At 40.3% G+C, this 24,926-nt stretch overlaps 1 protein-coding gene across 2 annotated transcripts in view; it reads right to left on the bottom strand.

Moving 5' to 3' along the window:
• The window catches only part of DDR2 (discoidin domain receptor tyrosine kinase 2), a 1,067,915-nt gene that overhangs the window by 197,692 nt on the left and 845,297 nt on the right, over nt 1-24,926 (bottom strand). For both annotated transcript variants that reach the window (XM_044085379.1, XM_044085380.1), the window contains one exon: nt 23,960-24,022. In XM_044085379.1, the coding sequence (XP_043941314.1) occupies nt 23,960-24,022 (63 nt within the window). The remainder of the gene's footprint in view (nt 1-23,959; nt 24,023-24,926) is intronic.

The following is a 24,926-nucleotide window of genomic DNA, read 5'->3' as shown; positions in this document are numbered from 1 at the left end:
TACCCCTTAGCTGATAACGATCTCAGTAGATCATAGATCAATATTTTATTTAAGATCTGCAACCTTCTGTAAATCATATCAAGTTTTACTTCAGACTGGCTGAAATGGAAGTCTGCGTACTTGTCTGCTCTCTGACAGCCTTAGTATTATCCATCCTAAAGCAGTGTAGCTGTTGTCTCATGCTCACAGATAATGAATTCTTACTAAATAACAAATAACTCTGTGAAAGGTGCAAATATTTAAGAGATATGGAGGCCTCCCTCTCACAGAAATAACAGATTGTGAGCATCACACTAACACTCCACATGCTATGTACTCAGCTCTAACACATAATACCATGTCATATGCTGACGCTGTAAAAAATCTTTACCTAAGCCTCCTAGACATGTAAGGATCAAGTCTCAGCATAAATCAGAATCAAACATCACATCACATAATATTTCACCTTTAGCAAAAGGTCACCATGAGATAAATGGCCTCATTTCCAGTACACCAGACCACTCCACAAACAAAAATGTTTTAGTGATTGGCGACTCCACAGTGAGACATACAGATTTTCTACTCACAAGGCTGCATAAAGACAGGGTGACAGTGTGAGTTATCTTTCAGGTTTCGATATCTCAGAAGTCTGAAGGGTCAGTAGGAACCTTGCACTAGGCAAATATAGTTATGACATGTTAGTTGTGCAAGTGGGGATGAATGACTTGGGGCAAAATGCCCTGAAGTATTTGTAGAGAAAGACATGTCTGAACTTTGTGTGTTTGTTACAGGGCAAGACCCTGATACTGAGCAGAATTCTTGCTTCTTCACAAATGATGCCTAAGTACAAAGAAAAGATGACTGTCTTCGGCAGTTGGTTAAATAACTGGTGCCATTCCAAGAGGATCCAGTATGCAGTATGTGTCAGCATGGAATGAGATCCTTGGCAGTCTTGCTAACTTTCCAAGGGATGGTCTGTACCTCTCAGAGCATTTATCAGTTGCCAGTACTCTTCATGGTGCAATAACACCAAACTCGAATAGTCATTGTAAAGAAAATGCTAGATTCAGTGTAGGTAATCCAGTATGAGTATCATGCAATGAGATGCGTTACAGTCCTACTTGTTTTGCCAGGGATGGCCTGCACCTCTCATTCAAAGGCTTCAACATACCAGCTAAAGCTCCTGCTGCTCCCATACTGCCTTTTTAGACAAAGTTCAGTTAAGGGACATTACAACATAACAATGTAGCAATATCAAAATAGGTCTGATAGCTTGAATTATTTATGCCTGTATAAATTTGACACATTTGTGAGGCTCTTGGCTCGTATCCACAGAGCTCAGCATTCTGCCAAAGCAAAGTACATTTAACTTCTATGCTGCTGATAACTTGAATAATCCATTGCCTTCACGTGTGCTTATTTTGAAAAAAGTGCAATTTGCCTTTCATTGTCTATTCTTCTGATTGAATTGCTATGTATTCATTATCTTGCTTGTTGTTGAATAAATTAGTGTATTTCTACAATCCATCAAGCTTTTTTCTGTGTTTTTATACTAAAAAGGATGAGGACTTTCCATCTAGTGGCAGTAAATGGTAGTCTTGTTGTAGCTCATCTAATAAAGGAGCTGTCAGAGTAGATATGCACTTTCCCAATTTCTCCTCAATCAACTTGGTGGATATAGGCATCCTGAGACAATGTAGAAATTGTCTCATGCTCACTTACAACCATTTAATCCTTAAAGAAACAGATACAGTATGAGAGATATATGTAAGCATTGTCACTGGAGGCAAAACTCACTCATAATAACCAGGTTGTCAGAAACACAAAATCTATACCCAACACACATAGCATGCACCCCACACATAGGCTAACACATGAAATCTCCTCAAACCCCAGTGACCTTCCAGACACTCTACTTGTAAAAATCTTCCTTACCAAACCCAAAAGCACTCAACAAAAAACATCTAACATTATACATACAGATATACCAAGTGGACCCTCATTTACTTAGCCCATAAAGCAAGCCAACACACTACCCAGGACTCTAGTCATAGGGGACTAAGTTGTACAATATACTGATGCCCCTTTTACCACACTGAACAATGAAAAAAATATCAGTCAGTTGCCTATCAAGAATGAGGATCTGAGAAGTTAAGCATGCACTCAGGTTTTTGCACCACATGTACCAGTATCAAACCAGTACAAATTTTCCCGCCTTCCTCGACTAGTTTAGACCAGTTTACAGGCATTGCTGTTTTCTGGGCTGTGGTGTAGTTCCTGTGTTGTCCATTACCTTACTTGGATAGAAGGAAGTTTCTTTGCTCACCAGTGGGAGTGGGGAGCCCTGAGCAGCCTACCTGTCCTTGGGGGAAGTGACCTCAGCACAAGAAGCTGCAGTAATTGGTTGTTTGGGACCATTTCTAGCTCTTTTGTAGTTCACTGTTTAAAATCCGCGTTTGCATGGCTTTGCGATGATGCGCATAGCGAGCCCGGTTAAACAAGGTTAAACTTTTTCTGGCTCCGCAAAGTCTGCTGTTCAAATTTTCCCTTAAGGAAGCTCTACTCTTAGTATAACCAGACTACTCACTGTATTATAAGCCTAGCACTTGTTCTCAATACTTCTCTACTAAGTAAGCACTCTCACTAAGTAAAGCACTACATCTACTTACCACCCCTTTGAATACCCACTTCCCTTAAAGGTATACCACTCCCTTATACTGTTCTAGCATGTCGAGTGGTAGATTACTGGCGTCGTCTCCAGTTCATCTGGTCAATCTGGGCATCTTGAGACAATGCTACAATTGTCTCATGTACACAGACAACCCTCTCCTCCTCCCAACAAACACAAATACATGTGAGAGATGCAACTATATAGCCAAACTGGAGGCTGAACTCTCTCAACTCAGGGCTGGCATGACCAGACAGGAGGAGATGGCAACCACACACACAACAATCCCAGTCTCACATAGACCTACCACAACTGCAAACCAAACACATAAAAACACAAAGACATACTCGGAGGCTCTAATAAAAAACTTACCAAAACAACAGAGGCTCCCAAAGCAGACATCCAAAAATCCACCACCTCAAAACAAAACACATGCAACACATACTTCAATAAATCAGTGTGTCGACCAATCGCAGCCCTTAAGGCCAAACACCTTGCCTGATATACTAGTAATAGGTGACTCCATAGTCAGACACACTGATGTCCCACTGACCAGGCTGAACAAGGAGAAGGTGACTGTGAGCTGTCTATTGGGAGCTAGGATCCGCCACATAACACACGCACTCAGGTCACTCCAAAGCAAGTACATATATGACTCCGTCATTGTCCATGCTGGTGTGAATGACCTGAGACGTACCTCCCTGGACTACATGAAAAGAGACATAGAGGAGCTCTCCGATTATGTAGCCCAGGCTGGTATGACCCTGACCCTGAGCAGCATCTTGCCCTCACCAAGAATGATACCACAATACAAAGACAAGATGATCAGCTTTAACAATTGGCTCAAGTACTGGTGTCATTCTAAGGGGATCCAATGTCTGTCTGCCTGGGATGATATGTTGGACAAGCCACGCTGCTTCGCAAGGGATGGCTTACACCTGTTACCACTGGGCTTTTGGATATTGGCTAAGGCTCTTGCCACCCCCATAGTGCCTTTTTTAGGCAAGGCTCAAAAGACAAACCCACCTCCTTAGAAAACAAAAATGGAAAAAAAACTAAGGGTAATGCTGCTCAATGCCAGAAGTCTAAATCTCAAGATGCAGGCACTTGATGCACTCCTCAGCATGGAGAACATCGACGTCTGTGCAGTAACTGAAACCTGGTTCAAGGCTCCTGAGAGCACCCCAGCGCTACCAGGCTATACCTTGTATCATGCTTTTCGGCCCCAAAACCCGGGAACCACAAAGGAGGGAGTGTCCATATTCATAAAGGACACCCACACCTCCAGGTTAGTAGCAACACATGAAGCATCAGAAACCATACAGGTGCAACTAACCATAGGCAAAACTGCTATACAACTGGTAGCATGTTACAGACCACCCTCCCAATCTCAAGAATCCCACTCAGCCTTCCTGAAGACATTGGAGGATATGAATGTATCACAAAATACCATCATACTGGGAGACTTCAACTACCCAAACATAGATTGGTTACATTATTCTAGCCCTAATACCCTAGCCCAAAGGTTCCTGGAATTCATAAATTCAAATGCACTGGAATGACTAGTCACCTCTCCCACTAGGGGAGATAATATACTAGACCTGATCATCACAAACATGGGGACAAAATGTTCCACACCGGAAGTATACCCCTCACTAGTGAGATCTGACCACAAACTAATCACCCTGGGTATACATATCCCACCTCCACCCCCAGCACAAAAGACCACAGTGAAAAACTTCTCAAAAGCAGACTTCACTCTTCTTAAGACTGAGATGGTATCCTTTAAGCCCACTGTGCCAGTGGATACCACATCCCACAATGCCGAATCCTTCACAAATGCTTTCTATGGACATCTCCAAGAATGCATGGATCATGCAATCCCAAACAAATCCAGGTCCCTCTCCACCAAATGTAAGCATCCTGTCTGGTGGACCTCAGCCATAAACAAATTGTATAACAAAAGAAGGAAGCTACTGCACGCCAGAGCGAAATCCCATGAAGGGAAGACATCTCTGATCAACATTAGTAGAAAACTACGTTCTCTCATAAAAATATCCAAGGCAAACTTTGAGAGAAAAATCGCTAAGGACACTAAAGATAACCACAAAGCCTTCTTCAGCTATGTTAGAAACCTGGGGAAACCCTCAGATATGCTCAGAGTTGGTTTACAACAACAAAAAATACACTGAACCCACAGATATTGCTAACATTCTGGCTGACAGGTTCAGTGCAAATTTCTCGCCTCCTTCACCCCCAAAAGAAGAAATACTTATCCCAGCTGAATGTAATCTCCCTGTCATCTCAGATGTCCAAGTGAGAACCGCCTAAACAGAGCAAAAACACAGCATCAATGGGACCTGACGGTATCCCGGGTGCGTGTTACGTGAACTCCAAGAGGAGCTAAACCCACACATAAAAATGCTATTTAACCTTAGCCTTACTTATGTACCTGAACACTGGCGTACAGCAACAGTGGTCCCACTCCACAAGGGGAGTGCCTGTACAGACCCTGGAAACTACCGCCCCATAAGCTTAACTAGCCTGGTCTGCAAAGCTATGGAAAGAATCATTATGGAACTCATAAACAGAGACATAGGGGACCTACAGACACTTGACCCCACCCAGTTCAGCTTTGTAAAGGGCAGATCCTGCCTTTTAAACCTGGTTGACTTTTTCGAAACAGTCACTAGAGCCATTGATGAGGGCAAAGCAGTCCATACAGCATACCTGGACTTGGCTAAGGCCTTCGACACAATACCCCACTCAGGCATCATAGATAAGCTAAACAGCTTAAAAGAAAACCCTTATGTCACTAGATGGGTTGAAAACTGGCTAAAGGACAGAACCCATAAAGTTAAAATCGCTGGAGCAATGTCAGACTCCAAGCCTGTCACAAGTGGTGTCCCACAGGGATCTGTCCTGGGACCCCTCTTGTTTGGCATTTATTTCTCAGATGTTAAAGCAAACATGGGAGGGCTGTGGCTGACAAAGTTTGCAGATGACTGCAAACTAGGCGCCATAGTCGATACACCAGCAGACACACACATCCTACAAAAAGGCCTCACTGAAACGGACAACTGGTGCTGTAGTCACGGCCTTAAACTAAATGCCAAAAAATGCATAATCATCCCTTTTGGAAAAAACAAAGTACCCACAAATTATCACATAGACAGCAACCCACTGAGTATGGAAAAAGTAATCAGAGACCTAGGGACCCAAGTAGACAGCGACCTCTCATTTGACACCCACGTTGCCAAAGTGGTTAGAAAAACATTCTACCTTGCACACCTCATCGTGAAGGGATTCACATCCAGATCCAAGGATGTCATTGTACCCCTATATTCCTCCCTCATCAGACCCATGATTGAGTACAATGCCCCATTTGGTATGTACCTCACCCGGCACTTGCAACAGCTGGAGAGACCACAAAAGTACCTCACCAAAAGGATCAAGGGTCTCCAACATATGTCTTATTCCACCAGACTAAAGAAACTTCAGCTCTATTCAGTAGCATACGGCCTGCTCAGAGGTGATCTCTGCCTGATGTACAAGGCCATGTCCAATCAGGATCTGATGGACATGCTCCACCTCAAAAAATCCAAATCCATCAGGACCACGAGAGCTAAAGACTTAAACCTCAGCACAAGTATGAATAGGACATGCTGGAGGGATAGATTCATAACCCAGAGGCTTCCCATGCTTTGGAACAGGATCCCAGTTCGTATTAGGCAGAGCCCCTCACTGACTCTCTTCAAGAGAAATCTTGATGAGTGGATGGGAGATCATAAGTTTACCCCAGGGGTCACATCTGTGTCACTGCTAGACAGGGGCACAGTAAACTAATTCTATTATATAAGGGGACCTTCATTGTGTCACTACTAGACAGAGGCACAGTATTCTAGATTTATTCTGTACATTTTTGTACCATTTCATGGGGTGGCAAAAGCCACATCACTATGGCTAGGCTTACAAATGCCCCAGGGCAGATAGCCTAGTACTATACTATGAAACTATGAAACTATGATTCAGTCATAGTCCAAGTAGGTGTAAATGGTCTGAGATGTACCTCCTAGACTATATGAAGAGAGACATCATGGAGCTGTTGGACTGTGTGTCACAGGCTGGTATGCGCTTAGCACTGAGCAGCACAGCACTATCACCGAGGATGATGCTGAAATACAAACAGAAGATGATTAACTTTAATAATTGGCTGAGTTTCTGGTGTCATTCTAAGGGGATACAGTATCTGTAAGCATGGGAAGATATAGTCAACAGACCACATTGCTTTGCCAGTTAGGGTCTGTACCTGTCCCATCTAGGCTTTAAAACATTGGTGAAAACATCGTCCTCCCCTTTGAGCCTTTTTTAGGCAATGCCAGCTTGATAAACCTTCCAACATAACAAAATCTGTTCAAAGCACTCTAAGCGTATTACTGCTCAATGCCAGGAGTCTAAACAAGAAGTCCCACTTTGTCCAAGCTGTCCTCACCTTGGAGAATTTATACATTTGTGCAGTTACTGAGACATGGTTCAAAGCCATGGAAAGTACCCTGCTGGTGCAAGGCTTCAGTGCCTTCCACACATTTAGACCAGCAACTGCCCAGGCAGGATCAAAGGCGGTGGTGTCTCAATCTATGTAGATAATAAACATACCCCAAAGTTGGTCAAACAAGATGATGGACTGCAGTTTCTTCACATACAAATGGCTATAGATAAAGTCCCATACCATGTCCTAGCAAGTTATAAGTCACCTCCAAGACCCAGGAAACTCATAGCTTGTACATTGACCTGCTGGGGACACTCACCATTCAGTCAAATATCATACTCATATGTGAATTGAATTACACCTCCATAGACTGGGAATCCTGCACAACCCCCAAATTTGTAGGTACACAGATTCCCAGACTTTATTAACACAAACACTCTAAACCAGATAGTGCATGCACCCACTAGAGGCATAAACATATTGGACCTGGTACTCACAAATATGGGAGGACACTGTCCTCTTCATGTCACATCCTCTTTAGTGAGGTCAGATCACAAAGCTGTCTCCTTAGAAATCAATTATGTAACCCCAATAAACTCTGTAACAGTTGGGAACTATTCCAAGGCAAACTACCTGCCATAATTGCAAGCCCCTCCAACCTTGGATAACACAGCAGCCTATATGAACTATTACCAAAACTGTGTACAAGCATGCCAATAGTTGAACAGAGGCTGCAAATAAACAAGCCACCTTAGCAGAATGAAATATTAGTCAGGTTGTACAATAAAAGAAAAAAGTCATATGTAAACTTAAGAAGTGCAATACCCAAAAAGATAAAACTCATCAAGCTGAATAGAAAATAAGAGGGCAAATTAAAACCAGCAAAGCCAATGTTTAGGATAAGATAGCTTCCCAGGATAAGGACAACCATAAGGCTGTATTTAGCTATGTCCAAAACTTTAAAGACAACACACCACATTATGTTGAACTGGTTGCAAATGGAGCCACATTCATGTAGGTGAAGATATAGCAAATCTACTGGTTGACAAATTCAACTCCAACTTCTACCCTCCAGTTCCCCCTAAATCATCAAATACCATCAAGCATGACCTCACTAACTATCAGTAGGGAGCAGGTCCTAAATGCGCTTTCTAAGGCCAAAAACACAGCCTCTTAAACAGTCTGATATAGGACCTATCAGGGCCACTGGAGTCATTTTTCAACCATAGCTTCTCAATAGGCTTTGTGTTGTGTGGATGCAAAACTGCAAAGATTATCCCTCTGCATAAGGGTGGATAATTAATTGATCCTGGGAACTACAGACCCTTTAGTCTGGTTAGTCTCATCTGTAAAATCATGGAAAGAATTATCATTGAAACAATTAATAATGACATAGGAAACCTTCAGACACTGGCTCCAACCCAGTTTTTTTTTTGAGGGCAGGTCATCCCTAATAAACCCAGTGGACTTCTTTGAGGAGGCCAGCAAGGCAATGGATAAGTGTGAAATGGTGCATGCTGTCTACCTTGACCTGGATAAGGCATTTGATATGATACCTCACTCAGGCGTTGTTAATAAATTCACAAAATTAGGCACAAACCCCTATCACACATGCTGGATAGAAAACGATCTCACAGATAGGACCCAAGAAGTTTGAACTGGGGAGATCACCTCCACTAAGAGGCCTCTCATCAGTGGAGTCCATCAGGGTTCTGTGCTGGGTCTGCCCTTCTTTGGCATGTACTTCTCAGAGGTCAAGACCAATGTCAAGTGCCTCTGGTTGACCAAGTTTGCAGATGATTGCAAACTAGGAGCAGTCACTAAAGCCCCCAAGACACAAATGTCTTGCAGGAAGGTCTAACACAGACAAGTGACTGATGCCAAAGCCACTGCTTAAAAGTCAATGCCAAGGCATAATCGTAACTTCTGGGAAGCTGGTCACAGTGGGAAACTACCTAATCAATAAAACACCTCTGAAAGTAGACAAAGTAGTTAGAGACTTGGGAATGCATGTACAGAATAACCTGGCTTTCAACCAATATGTGTCTAAGGTAGTAAGAAACTCATTCAATGTTGCTCAACTTATAAGTAAGGGCATGACATGTAGGTCTAGGGAGGTCATTGCACCACTTTGTTTGGCCCAGTTTTGACCCTATGTATTATGGGTGTTTATTAGGAGGTGGTATGTTAGTTTGGAAGTTTTTACAGGTTATGTAGGGGCCTATATTAGTTTGGGCATTATTGTCTGCCTCTGTTTATCTGAGACATGGGGCATCACAAAAAGACTACAGGGCATAAACAAAATGTCTTTTGCAGATCATCTCAAAGCCCTATGTCTGTTCTCTGTTTCCTACAGACCATTGAGAGTTGATCTATGTCTGGCATACAAGGCATCACTGGACCTTTCTCCGATGTACCTTTTACATATCTACAAAATGAAAAACAGCAGAACTACTAGATTCAAGGACTTAAATTTTCTGAGATATAAACAGGACATGCTGGAGGGGCAGGTATGTGTCTCAGAGAATTTGCATTCTCTGGAACAAACTTCACATCCATGTGAAGCAAAGCCCTTCCCTAACCTTATTCAAGTGTAACCTGGACCACTGGATGGGAAACTGGAAATTCAACCCTGGTCTGGTACGTATGTCTCTGATGGACAGAGGCAGTAGTAAAATCATGCACTAGCTAACATATACCCCCTTAAAATAACCTCTAAACCACAATAACTCATGGCAGACATTTCCATGGCTAAGCTTGTACAGGTTCCAGTGATCTTTAGCATAGTATACACCTATGAATCAATAATCAAATTAGAGTGGCTCTGTTCAATGCCCGAAACCTGAACAACAAGCTGCCTGATCCTGAGGCACACCTGCATTTGTAAGGCATCCATGTATATGTAATTACTTAAACATGGTTTAAATGCCCAGAAAACATTCCTTTCATACCTGGTGTGAGGCTGCCAGTCCAGCTATCTGGAATTTTGTAAATAATCATATGTCACTTGTGAATAGTAATATGATTTATATGCTTGTCTCACAAATGTAAGAGAACTATATGTTATGTGGATATTAAACTACTGGTGCAGAAGTGTGTGTTGAACTGTATGTTATGTATTGAGCTTCAAGAATATAACCACAATGTACCCTACGGGAAAATAATAGAAATGTGTGTAAACTATATGCCTATGCAAATGTATGTTTTGATGGTAGAAGCTGGAACATACAGAGTTAACTTGCAAACCCTCAAGAAAATAAGTTGAAATGGTTTATGATTGTGTTATCTCAGTTTCAGCTCAGCAAGAAGATGTCTAGAGCTAAAGTTTTTCTATTTTCTTGAAACAGAAATAATTACTAGGTTTAAAATGTAAAAGTGCTTAACTGTTTTACGACTTCCAGTTCTAGGCAAACTTCTGAGAGATATGCATTTTTGATATACAGGTACTAAATTCTGTTGGTATCTGTTAGTCTGGGAACTGAAAGCATGTGACAAATAGTGATGTCATCCAGCTGACCCAGCAGTAATGTTTTGACATTAATTTGGGAACTCTCTAAGAGACTGTGCATTTTGTATTGTCTTTGGACCTGGAAACATCCATTTTCAGTACCTCTGCTTTGCTAATAGTAAGTAACTATGGTACAATGATTCCTTTTAGCTATACATAGGAATATAGTGAAGATTAGTGTAGATGTTTTCTGTATTTACTTGTGACTGTCCTGCAATGTTGTTTTAAAATATTTCCTGTGATTCTGAAGTCTGAAGTGACTGTTTAATTTATTGAGTATTGTCTTGTTCTTTTATTATTTATTATTAAATATATTTAAACCTTTTAATTGTGGGTGGTTTGTTGAGAGATATTTAAGCTCTTAAGAGTACTTGCATTTGTATTTGGTGACACTGTATAGGCCACTCCAATTGTCTTGCTGTTGGTCACACTTATCATTTGGATAATAGTAACATTACACAGTAGAACTGGTCACCCTTTGTAAGGGTCTTATAGTACCTGATAAAGAGCTGGTTGGTGGTAGTGATAACTACCTTTTAATCTAGGCAGGAGGGGGCATAGCTAGTAAACCTGTGCCAGCCTTTTCCAGGTATGTGTGTGTGTGTGTGTGTGTGTGTGTGTGTGTGTGTGTGTGTGTGTGTGTGTGTATTTATATATAAATCAAATCTCAAAGTGTGTGTGTCAGCTACTTGGGCAGGGACACAAAGCACTGGTCGGACAGAGAGGGTGCTGGAGGTTTTGGTTTGACCACTCGGCTGACATCTTAACCTTATCACTGTGCCAGTCGTAAGTGTTATTGGGGATCTGGAGAAAGAGAGAGAAACCAGCCCCAGACTGACTGTGATCTCTGTGTGCTCTTAAGGGAAATTGTACTTTACTGTGTGTGTTTTGGCATCCTCCCAATGTGCACGTCCGTCATTGGTGCTAGTGGTGAGGATTGAGGTGCCTTGATTACTGGGTGAGTGCAGGGGCATCACACCTGGGTTTAGAACCTACCATTTCTTCAGACTCAATGGTAACTGTGGTGGTGTGTCTATATTTGTCAGAAACCATGTCATCTCTAGACAGATTCCCAGAAATCCACAAATTAAACTTATTGAATTCCAAAGCACATTAAATAAAATCAAATACCAATTTAACTTATGTTACGGTACACCTTCTGTGAACCCCAAAGCTCATGCCAGGTTCCTAAACATCATACATAAACTCCCCATAAATAAGAACTCCATCATTCTTGGAAACTTTAACTACCCATCAAGTGAGTGACGTACCTACAGCACCAATGCAGGATACGCACAGAAGGTTTTACATATAATAAATAAAAACTCAATGGGCCAGATTTTTACTAGTTCAACTAGAGAACAAAATATTTTTGACCTGGTTCTTACAAATGTAGTGTCATCATGCACAACTCCACAAATAACTCCCTTTCTGATTAAGTCAGACCATACAATAGTAACATTTTCCACGAAACTGCCTTGAAATCAATATATCAGAATTCAAAGACTTTAAGCTCACAGATCTTCTCAAATTCTATGAATGAAGTCTCAAAATTCACTTACAACATCACCCAGATATCACCTCAACAGACAAATTTATAAACAAGTTTTATGCCCACATAAATACAAGTGTAGAATGAGTAGTCCCATCAAGATCCAGGTAAAGTGGGTAACTTAAAGGTAAAGAATCCTGCTGGTCCACTGACATAAATACAATCTACAAAAAAAGGAAAACAAGCACATCAGAGGGCACAACAGATCTAAAAACCTCAAAGTCAAGGAAAATATTAAGAAGTTAAAAAAGACACCCGGCTTCATATATGCCCATTTCAACTTTAAACCATGATTATAATGTGTTTATGTCTATAGTAACTAAAAGAATGGTAATGATTTTGCCAAAATTGATAGATATGGAGCAATGTGGTTTTGTGGAGGGGAGGCAAACATTTGACAACATTAATAGAACAATGATGATACAGAGGGAAGCAGAATGTAAGAAAACACTGCTGTTGTTGTTGAGTCTTGATACAGAGAAAGCATGCAACCAATTAAGTTGGATTTTATGAGTAGGGCAATGGAAGCATTTGCATTCCCTGATACAATAATAATGTTAATTAGGAGGATATATGAGAGATCAGAGGCAAAAATTAAAGTGGGGGGGGTTCTTCTCTGATAAGTTGTGACTTAACAGAGGAACCGGGCAGGTGTGTCTTCTTTCCTCTGTTATTTGTGTTACATTTAGAGCCATTGACAAATAAAATAAGAGATTCAGAAACTGAAGGATATAATTGATATGGCAATTGAGAAAAGTTAGCTTTATTTGTAGATGATATTATTTTGTATCTGATAAAATCAGAAAAGGACATCTCAGTGTTGTAGAACATTCTGAGACAGTTTCAAGTATTTTTGGGATATTAAGTTAATGAAGATAAAACATAGGTTATAGCCATAAACTATGTATCCACATGTGTTTTGGTTCAGCTATACGCATATTTATGGAGACATGATAAAATGAAGTATTTAGGAGTATGGGTTAAAAAGGATTCTGTTACGGCAGCTAAGGATATGTGGGAAGAGACTAAACAGAAGATAATACAAAAGCTGAGAAAATTGAAGGTCTTGTTTATGGATGTATATAGCTAGATATAAGCAGTGAAAAAGTTTAGTACCTTTAATTTTATATACATGTCAGGCATATTTTATCAAACAGAGTAAAAGTTGTTGAGAGTAATTAATAAACAGTTGAAGGATTTTATCTGGGAGATGAAGAAGGCAAAGGTCAAGAGGGTTAAGTTGATCCTTCCAAGAGAACAAGGTGGTTTAGGATTAACTGATTTGAATGGATATTTTACTGTTACACAGTTAAGTCTCAGATACACAACACAAGCAGAAAGCAATAATTTAAAGGGATGATGATAAAACGGGAGAAATTCAAGGGATGAGGAGAGAGTGGGGTTTTGGATACAGATCTTAAGGAGAATAATAACTTTATAGAATATTGTATTCATAAAGTAGTAGAAAGTATTCTAAGAACTAAGCCAACATGAGAATGGAGAAAGGAGATTTTGCTGATAGGGATGACTGCAATTAAGGGTACAGAGAACAGGCAAGAGGGTGCTGGAATTTACTGGAGAACAGCAAAGGAACCAAAGTATTGGGATCAAATAACTACACAGGGAAATGTAATAGAATGGGAAGAGGCCAAGAAGACATTTGGACTGTAGGCTAAAGACTGCCTTCCATATCAGGGATTGATATCAGAGTACAGGTAAGGATAAAGGGGTAGAGGAATTCTAAGGGAAATACGTGCTTTAGTAGAGTTTTTAGTTGAATCTAGAACAGAAGCTGCTGCTATAAATGTATAATTAGTAGGGCATATAAAATATCGCACAATAACTATATGAATCAGAAGAGGTTAGGAGAGATTGGGTAAGGAATTGAAATGGAAACAATGGGAGGACATCTGTATGGTTCCCAAATAAGAAACAAAGTCTAAAAGATTTAGAACTTTTGTTTGGAAGTGTTTGCGTAGGTATTTTTATATGTGAAGTAGACTCCAAAGAATTGTTCCTGGGGTAGATGGTAAATGTTGCAGGTATGATGGTGAAGAAATAAGTAACTGGAAACATGTTTCGGGAGTATAGTGAGGTGATAGACTTTAAAAATTCCCTACAGAATACTCTGTCAGAAATATTGGGTTAGCTAATGGGTGTAACTAAGGAAATGATTTTTTGAGCTGAAATAGAGGATCTGAATTGCCTAGATATAGTAAGTTAAGTTTAATTCTGGTAGCTGTCAAAAAAAGCAATTACTAGAAAATGGAAATCAAAATCTAAACCAGCTGTATTTGAAGTATTGAATATTGTAACAGAGATAAAAGAACTGGAAGTGGGGGGTCTTTAGAAAAGGGTATGAGCAAATTACATAGAAAAAAAATGAAAATTATATTAATAATACATGCAGATTAATATTTTGGAGGAAGAGATGGGTAAGAGAAGGCAGGAATTGAGCAATGTTTGCAATGTTGAATTGCTGATCATCATCAACTCCTTTTGGCTTTTCCTGGTTAGGGGTTGCCACAGTAGGACAACGGTCTGCAGAACAATTGGCAGTGGAGTTTTACTGTGTTGAGTTGCCAGCCCGGCACCCAACCTTCCACAGAAGGTGCATACATGCACACACTCACATCTAGGGCCAATTTAGAGTGTCCAATCCACCTACAGCATGTCTTTGGGATGTGGGAGAAAACCCACGCAACCACAGGGAGTAAATGCAGACTCCACAAAGAAAGCACCCCAGCCGAGAATCAAACCAGGAAACCTCTTGTTGTGAGGTGGCAAAGCTAACTGCTGCCATCACAGCCACCCTTGCAATGTTGAATTGATGATAATTATCTTCTTCTTTCCTCTTCGGCTTTTTCCGGTTAGGGGTCGCCACAGCGGATCACCTGTCCGCTTATGATTGGCAGTGGAGTTTTACAGAGTTGAGTTGCCAGCCCAGCACCCAACCTTCCACAGAAGGCACACACATGCACACACACACACACACACACACACACACACACCTAGGGTCAGTTTAGAATATCCAATCCACCTACAGCATGTCTTTGGGATGTGGGAGGAAACCGGAGTACCCGGAGGAAACCCACGCAACCACAGGGAGGACATGCAGACTCCACAAAGAAGGCACCCCAGCTGAGGATCGAACCGAAGAACCTCTTGCTGTGAGGTGGCAATGCTAACCGCTGCACCACCGCGGCCGCCCTTGCAATGTTGAATTGATGATAATTATACAAAAGAATATATGTGATATATAATGTTTGTAACTGGAAACATGGTAATGTGTTTTTTTTTATAAATGCATGTTTGCTTATGTCTTAAGTGATAATTCAACAAAAGTGTTAAAAAATAATTTAAAAAATACTATAATATCTACTATACAGAGTTACAGATCCTTCTTTGGTTATGTTAGAAAGCTAAGAAAGAACAGTCAGCAATGTACAGAAGCTATACTTAATGGCCAAACTTACTCAGACACAGTGGACATTGCTAATAGACTAGCAAATAAATTTAGCGCAAATTTAACTCCTCAGATGACTATCCAAAGTTTTATGATACCTGTATTTCTCAAACTTCCCCATCATCATTAAAGCACAAGGCTAAGAATACTTCCTCCACATCACCAGATAACATACCAAGTTCTTTGTTAAATAGTATTAAACATGCCCAGTGGAGTTTCTCAATAAACTATTTAACCTTAGCTTGTCTAGAGGCACAGTCCCTGAAGTATGATGTACAACTCTGGTAACATCACTCTATAAAGATAGCCCTGCTACTGACCCTGGAAACTATAGGTCTATCAGTCTGAAGAGTCTCATTTGTAAGGCCATGGAACACATTATATATAACATACTCTATTAACAGAGAAATCAGCAATATCATCAGGTTAAATCTGCATTAATTTGGTTTTGTAAAGAATAAATCCTCTGTAATGAATCTGGTAAGCTTCTTTGAAAAGGTAAAACAAGCTGTTGACAGTGGTCACACTATACACATAACGTCCCTTGATTTGACCAGGATATTTGACACTATCTCCTACGCTAACATAATCAATAAGCTAAATGCATTACAAATAAACTCATATGTGTATAGTGAATTGGCCAAAAGACAGAACCCATATATCATAGGTTGCAGTGACAGTGTCAGAGAAAATGAAGCTGACCAGTGGTGTCCTGCAGAGCTCAGTGCTGGGATTGCTTTTGTTTGGTATTTACTTCTATAACATACATTCTAAAAATCAAGGCCTATAGCTAACCAAGTTTGCAGATGAGTGCAAACTGGGAGTAATTGTCAAATCTCCCTCTGACAGAGAAGCCCTTCAGAGGAATTTACATTTATTAATACTGAGTGTATTGAAAATTGGATTTAATGAAATGCTAAAAAATGCATAATTGTAGTATTTGGCAGACAAACAAGCCCCCAGCATATAGCTTTGAGGATACCCCACCTCAAAATACAAATGTATTTAGAGACCTGGGAACCTGGATTGTTGATTCTGTCCTTTGATCACCGTATAGCTATGGATGTCAGAAAATCTTTCTACTTGGCACCACTGATTGCCAAGTGAATATCATTCAGATCTACAGATGCTATTCCCTTGTATTCAGTACTAATCAGACAAATTATAGAATACAACACTCCATTTGGGATGTAACTTAAAAACTTATCAAACAGCTGAAGAGACCCCAGAGATTCAAAAGAGGACCACAAGCTTAAAATCCCTAAGCTATCAGAGAAGACTAGAAAACTAGAAGAACCATGTTTCTTTTCTGTGTCTTATAGTCTCCTCATATAAGGCCTATGCATTGCTTTCTGAGGAATTAGGGACTCAATTGTCCAGAATCTCTTCTACCTTGACAAATCAAACATTCCGATCATTACCAGAAAAAGAGATCAAAACCTGATTCAGAAGATCAATAAAAGACAAGGTAGAGAGAGACAGACTCATCACTCAGCTTCTCTCTCACCGCTGTAATTCACTTCTCCTGAAGATAAAGCAGTTTGATATGCTAACTTTCTTTAAACGGGACCTGCATAATTGGATGGGTAATCATAAATTCACTCTGTCTTGATTGGTCTAGCGTACGTTGAAAGGGAGGCAGTTTAGGGTGGGAACTGGCAAGGTGTAATGGTTGCAAGACTCAGTTATGTACGACTTCCTGTTTCAGATGATAATGTCCACTTCCACAAAAAAAAAAAAAAAAACAGTGTAACAAGCCCTCCATCATCCTTCACATGCAAGGCTGAATGCTGTTCTAAATATACCAAATCTGAAATTTTGTAACTTTTGTGTAAGGGTAAACTTCCTTTCTCTGACAGTTCCACAAACTTGCTATTAATTCTGACTGGTCTTCAGTGAATGTGAGAAGGAATTACATCTACTTGACTAATCCTGGCTCAAACAATAGCATTAAACACATATACCCCATTAAAATGTATGTGATAGTTTGAAGCCAGATTCAGGCACTCATATTTGCATGTGTGAGATGACCATGGGATAGTATGAAATAAGATAGAACCTATTTGTTCTATATTATGATACAGAGTAAGATAATAAAGTGTGCTAATGTGTCAGAAAGACATATTGTTTGAAGATAAGTCCAAATGTACAGTTTCTGTTACAGATTATCTGTTATACTGAATAACAGTTTTCAGATTATTTAAAAGAACTTTCAGACAATATTGGTACAGCTTAAAGATATATGCATCTTGCCAACAGACATTGCAAGGGGGGTTAACATAAGATGCAATGTCCTCACAGTTATATGACGTAGGGCAGTAGCAGCACAATTCTCTGCATGGGAAGTGCTGTGACATCAAAGCTGACTGATGAAGAGGATTACTAGGGACACAGTTCTATGCATAAGATATGGGAGACTTTGCTTCCATAAAAAAAGTAAAAAAAAAAAAAAATTTTAGCAAGGCAACTGCCTATTTGTTTTTTTTTTTTTAAACATTTTTCTCATATGGCTTAGTGGGTGTGATGAACGTCTTTGCAATACTGCAACTTTGACAGCCACACTAGGGAACAAGTTAATATGTCGGCTTACAATGAAATATATCATAGGACCATAGGAGGTTACTAGGCTATTGGTCCTAAGAACTCTACAAGCCTTATGGACCAAGATATATAGTCCATGTTTGCATGCGAATGTAAGATCAGCACCAGCTGCACCTGTCTAAGAGGGACATAGGTGAAACCTCAGCGTAAATTTAGAGCTTCCCATTCAATTGTTGAGGTTACGCTTAAATAGGATCATGAATTGGGAGTTTGTTCCAGAGGAGTGGCAACCTCTTGGAGACATATCTGTCTCCAGCATGTGCTGCTAATATTACAGGCTAGGTTAAGATCCCTAGAGTGAGTAAATCTTGTCCAACTGGATTTGCGGATGTGTAGCAGATTATCAAGGCAGGGTCTGAGATTGCTCTGTAGGCCAGGCACAAGTTGTCTCTAAGCAGTCTATATGATACTGAGTAAAGTGATAGGACCTTCAGTCTGTCTGTGTAGGTCATGTGCTGTAGGCCCTGAATTTTCTTGGTGAGAAAATTCTGAGGTCTCTCCGGTTGCTGCAGATATCTGGTGAGGTACATACAGAAGGGAGCATTGTAGTCTATTATTGGTCTGATGAGAGCCGAGTATAGGGGAATTATAAACTCCTTAGCTTTGCATGCTATATCCTATGAGGTGTGGAACATAGAAGGCCTTCCTTACTACTATGGACACCTGATGATCAAAATTAAGGCTGCTGTCAACTTGTATTCCTAAATATCTCACCACTGGGTTTGAACTTAGGGGATATTATTAATGTTGTAATTAGCAGAGGTTTCTCCTTTGCCAAACGGGATGGTAATGCATTTATTTTTTTGCTTTTAGTTTAAGTCCGCGGCTTTGACACTAATCATTTGTCTGTGTAAGCCCATTTTGTAGTATGTCGACATCTTTGCGGGATTCGATAATTGTACCCAGTGTGCAGTCATCAGCAAACTTGGTAAGTCATATGCCATTGTTTTCACCTGGACTTCTGAAAAATAGACACCAAACAGTAGGGGCCTAGCACAGATCCCTGTGGAATACCACTGATAACAGGTCTTCTAATAGAGTTGGCATCCCAAGTTTTGAATGTATGTCTTCCTTTTGTGAGCCAGTTGGCAACCCACATAGAGACGTAAGAGTTAATCCGCAGCTGGGTGAGTTTCTTAATGATACATGAGTGAGGGATTGTGTCAAAGGCCTTGGCTAGGTCAAGGTAGGCAGTATGAACTGTTTTGCCTTCATCCAGGGTCTTGGTGACATCTCGAAGAAGTCCACCAGATTTAGTGGGCAAGATCTGCCCTTAAAGAAGCCAAACTGGGTTGGGCCAAGAGTTTGAAGGTCACCTATATCCTTGCTGATAAGATATAGGAGGATTTTCTCCATGGCCTTGCAGATAGGGACCCCCTTTGTGCAAGGGGATTACAGTTGCTGTTTTCCACTTAGCTGGGACAAAGCCAGTGCTTAGACTGAGATTAAAGACTGTGCTCAGTGGTTACACTAACTCCTGTTTTAGACCATTTAATAGGAAGCCTGGGATGTTGCCCGGTATCATAGAGGCTGTGTTTTGGCTTTGGAGAGTGAGGCTATGACCTGTTCTCTGGAGATACTAAGCAGAGGACTGGTAACAGGTATGTTATGGGGTACGACTGGTGGGGGGGGTGAAGTTTTCACCAAACCTGTCCTCTAGCAGACTAGAGATGTCCTCAGGTTCAGTTAAGTGGTACCATCCACAGCTAGTTCTGCACAAAGCTGGGTCTTTCTTTTAGATTTCGGACGTAGCTAAAGGATGCTTTGTGATTAAACCTAGCTAGGAATGCTAATTTAGTTTTGTAATTAGCTTTAGAAGACTATACAAGATGTCTAATCTGCTTGTTTATGCTTTGGAGAGAGGTCTTCCTATGCTGAAACTGTTCCCTCTTGTTTTTTGACAGAAGTTTCTTTCTCTTATTGTATAACCTATTTATGCTGGATGTCTACCAGGGTGGCTTATATTTTTGTGAGGATCTTGATTTGATCCGTTCTGGTATGGCTGAAGCTATACATTTATATAGGTGTTCATACAGGACATTTGAATAAACCTCAATGTAGGGGTCATTGCTGTCATTGTTGGCTAGGGTTGCCACCTTTTCAAATGCCCAAAGTGGGACATTTTTGGTACAACGTCAGATTTTGCAGGGCGAAACATACCCACGGCCAGTACAAAGGACCGAACTTCACATTTTTTCCTAAGTAAAAGCTTATTTTTTGTAGCATTTTAATTGCTTATTCTGTTTCTTATAACATTTAGGTGTTTCAGATACAGAATAACTGTTTTATGCAACTATTACATAAAATATAGGAAATAATTTTGTCCTAAAATCTCAGAACATTTGCCATTTTTACATTTTTTTGCAGGACACAACTGCCCAAAGAGGGAATGTCTCACACAAAGTGGGACAGGTGGTAACCCTAGTGTTGGCAGGGGGTCTGAAACTATTAACGCCATCACTCAATAGCCTATAGTTTGCTTTGGAGAAATGTTTTAACCTTTTTGCTCCTCAGGGTGGATCAGGTACAATTGTTAATGCAAACGAGACTGATTTATGTTCAGACTTCAACAGGCAGGGCTCCACACTATGTCAAGGATGTTAGAACTCCTTGTGGGGGTGCTGACTATCTGCTCCAGATCATTTATGTCAACAAAGTTCAGGAACCTTTGAGAGAGTGCGTTTATGCTTGTATATGTTGCCCAATCGATGGAAGGATAGTCAAAGTCACTCACGACCTGGGTACTTGGCCGTACTAAGAGTGACTCAAGTAGGTCCAGGTAGCCTGTGTGGTTTTCGCGGTTCATGGTGGGGGACCTGTAGCTAACAATGATGTGGAGGAGGGGGGCTTCCTACAGTTAGTTGGACTTGGAGTAACTCTAGGGAGTTGTACTGTTTAACCAGTCTAGAGGTGTATATGTCTTTAATGAAGATGGCTGCTCCTCCTCCCTTGTTTTTTTATATTCATTGTGTGGTTTGAACGTGTGGAAGGCATTATAGCCCTGCATGGGCAGGGTACTCTCTGAGGCCTTGAACCATGTCTCTGTGACTGTGCAGTCATCAGCATCTTCTGGGGTGAGAAGTGCTTTAAGTGGGTGCAGTTTCTGATTTAGAGTCCTAGCACTAAGCAGCATAACCCTGAGTTTGTTTCTAGAGCATATTTTTACGTTGGGAATTTTGTTCTTATGAAAAACAAAGGCACTATGGGGGAGGCAAGTACCTTTGCCAGCAACCTAAAGCCTAGAGGCAACAGGTGAAGACCATCTTTGGCAAAGCAGTGTGGTCTGTCAACCATATCATCCCAAGCTGTCAGATACTGGATCCCCCTGGACTAACACCAAAAGCTAAGCCAAATGTTGAAGTCAATCATTTTTTTGTTTGTATTATGGCATTATCTTGGGTGAGGGGAAGAATGCTGCTTAGGGCTAGGGACATACCTGCCTGAGACGCATAATCTCTAGGCTCCATCATGTCTCTCTTCATATAGTCTATTGAGGTCCATCTCAAGTGACTCACTCTAACATGGACTATGACAGAGTCATAACAGTACTTGTTGTTGAGATACCTGAATGCATGCATGTTTTGGCAGATTCTGGCATCAGATAGGCAGCTGACTGCGATCTTCTCCTTGTCTAGCCTAGGGGTACATCTGTGTCATAGTTTAAGGCAGTCAGGTATAGCATGCATATGAGAATGGTTAAAAAAATCATAATCTAAAGGTGAGCTGCAAACCAAAAGGTTACCATCATCATTAAATAGCATCTGCACTGGCTGAGAGGGATAAAGATTTTAGCAAGGCTACTGCCCTATTTTTTTTTTACATTTTTCTCATATGACTTATTGGCTATGATGAACTTGTCTGCGATTGTGTAACTTTAACAATCACACTAGGGAACAAGTTCATATGCTAGTTTAGCACTGAAAAATATGTGTCATAGTTTAAGATATTCAGGTATGGCATGCATATGAGAATGGTTAAAAAATAATAATTTAAAGGTGAGCTGCAAACCAAAAGGTGTGTAAGACACAAAGAAGACATACACTATTGTCAGGGAATCCGCCTCCACTATAAAAAATTAGATGTAGCTATATATTCTATAATATACATGTTCATGGGACAATTATTATTATATTCTGTATGAGTGTAATCAAACTTTCAACAATAAGCAACTCCAAAAGTGACATAATTTCCACTTTTCCAAGAGGTTTAGCCACCATACTATACTTTGTTTTACAAGAGTGTGTCTTGAATATTGCTTTCCTGAAAGGCTATATGAGATGTCTTATACTGCAGTATTTTGCAGCTATACAAAACAGCCTTGAAATCTATGGTGGTTACCTGTATCTTCATTTACAGCATAATTTAGCTGAAGAAAAATCAGTATGTATGACAAGGATTTTGGTTTATGCTTCACTTGCCCAAAGAATAGACTCAGTAGAAATATTATATAAATAAAAACAGTTTCTCACAGTTTCCAGAGTCAGAAAACAGAAATGATAGGAGATGATGACAACTTTCACTGTCTACTGTGCCCATGAATGGGAGATAGTGCCTCACTGGCCCTCTTCAAGAGAAATCTTGATGAGTGAATGGGAAATAGAAAATTCACACCGGGGATCACTCCAGTGGCTCTACTCGACAGAGGCACTGGGAACTAAGGTTGGGTGGCACGATGCCAGGGTAATCCTATGGGCTAGGCTTGTAAAGGCTCCAGGGCCATTAGCCTAGTACACACCTATGAACCTATAACAGCACGCAACAAATTTGTTTTGTCACAATAAGAAGGATGTGGAAACACTAAACTATCATGTTTGCATCATTAAATGCACAAACATTTCCCTCTGAGGAAAATTACTTCAGATTTAGCACCTTACTGAAACTAAAAGTGTTTTTTTTTTATAGAGCCTCATATATGCAATCTCAAAATATTGCAAACACTTGACCACAAATATCAATTGTGGTTAAAAAAAATCATTGAAAAAAGTTTTTTCAGGGGGGAAGCAAGCCATTCCCCATCTTCCTTCCTACTCCTACTTATGTATACCAACTCTACGATTGTTGTATCTGTTGGGCCTTGGGGGGGGTATTGCAAACTTCATCATTAAATAACATCTGCACTGGCTTAGAGTGATAAAACTTGTCTCTCTCTTCTTGGGGTGCACAGTTCCATGGTGGAGTCCCCAGTGCAAACTAGAGGTCACACAGCAGTACTGACTCTTCTGAGAGCAAGGCAGTCTTGAGGGGTTACATCACTTGGCAGAAATAAGTACCCCAACCTTGCTTATGCCCACTGCATAATGAACTCTGAAGCATGCTACCGGACGTGCACCATACGGTCATGTCTAACAACCTTTACAGCTGCCAAATAATTGTCCCTCTTGGTTGTCCCTTACCTCTTGGTGAAGGAGGAATAAATGGACCAACAAGCCAAGAGGAGACTGATTCTCACCAGGTAGTGGAGGACAAAAAATGCTAAAAAGTATTTATCTTTAAATAAAATCCTAGTATTTGCATATTATTAAGTGCAAATAAGAGTGCCAACAGCTAGTGTTTGTTGAACACAATCCTGACAGCCTAAGATTTATGTCAGTAGGATGTTTTATGTAGATCTGGACTGGTGGCTGGGTTGCTATAGTATGTGGGGCAGAATATTTTGTGCAAATTGTGCTTGTGTTGAAGACTTGTTTCATACATACCAGTGCTAGTTGGTGTGCCTGGACTTTTTGGTGAGACTCCAGTAGTGTTGTACATTGCAGTATCTGGAAAACAAAATTTTTTAAACATTGCATTAGTACAGGATTACATATTGTTTGAGACTCTCTGTTTTGTATTTTTGTAGAACATGTCCCAAGGAAATGGATTACAGTGGTTAATGAGGACTGCCTCCTGCAGAATCCTCTGACTTAGCATATTTATTGTTTTTTCAGAACATCATAATATCTCAGCCTTTTGAAAAATACTTTTAAGTTCTACTAAGAAGATGTCCCAATTAGCATCACTGAGAATTTCCTAATGGGGAAACACTTTTTTTGAGAAAAAAGAATACATTATTCCTTCATAAAATATCGTTCAGTGTTCAAATTATGATCCATTATTCTAGAACACAGATTTCTTAAGATTTTACCTTCCTGTGGGATATATGTGTTTGCTCTTTTGCCTTTTAGTGTATAACCCTCCTTTACAAAAACATATCAAGACTTAACACTGAAGAATTCCAGGGCAACAATGCAGAGACATGTAATGCAATTTATTATACATAAATGTACATACAAAGGATGCATTATTATGCAATTAGGACTAATTTAAGATAACGTAAACAAGAAACAGAAAGCAGGCAAGATTACATACAAGTGTAAAACTGAAGAGAACAACGTATGGGCTATGTTTAAGTGGGTATTTCTTTGTTTCGTTGATTTTGTTTTCAGCAAGATGCAATATTATTCAAGCCCACCTAAGACCACAGGGTCTAAAGTACTCATAAACTGCCCTAAGGTATTACAGTACTAGCTTTGGTTATAACATATAAGGAAGTCACTGCGGCAAAGCTCTGCACATAAAACAGTTATGACTTTAAATCCTGTTTGCTGAACTGGGCTTGAATAATCAGGTCTCAGTGAAAATGGAGTCAGTGAAACCTGCAATAGCCATTTAAGTACCTTAAAC

Source organism: Protopterus annectens, chromosome 10.part0 (assembly GCF_019279795.1).
Source record: "Protopterus annectens isolate FY-2018-M chromosome 10.part0, PAN1.0, whole genome shotgun sequence".
Classification (NCBI taxonomy): domain Eukaryota; kingdom Metazoa; phylum Chordata; order Ceratodontiformes; family Protopteridae; genus Protopterus; species Protopterus annectens.
This window is presented reverse-complemented; position numbering and strand designations above follow the sequence as displayed.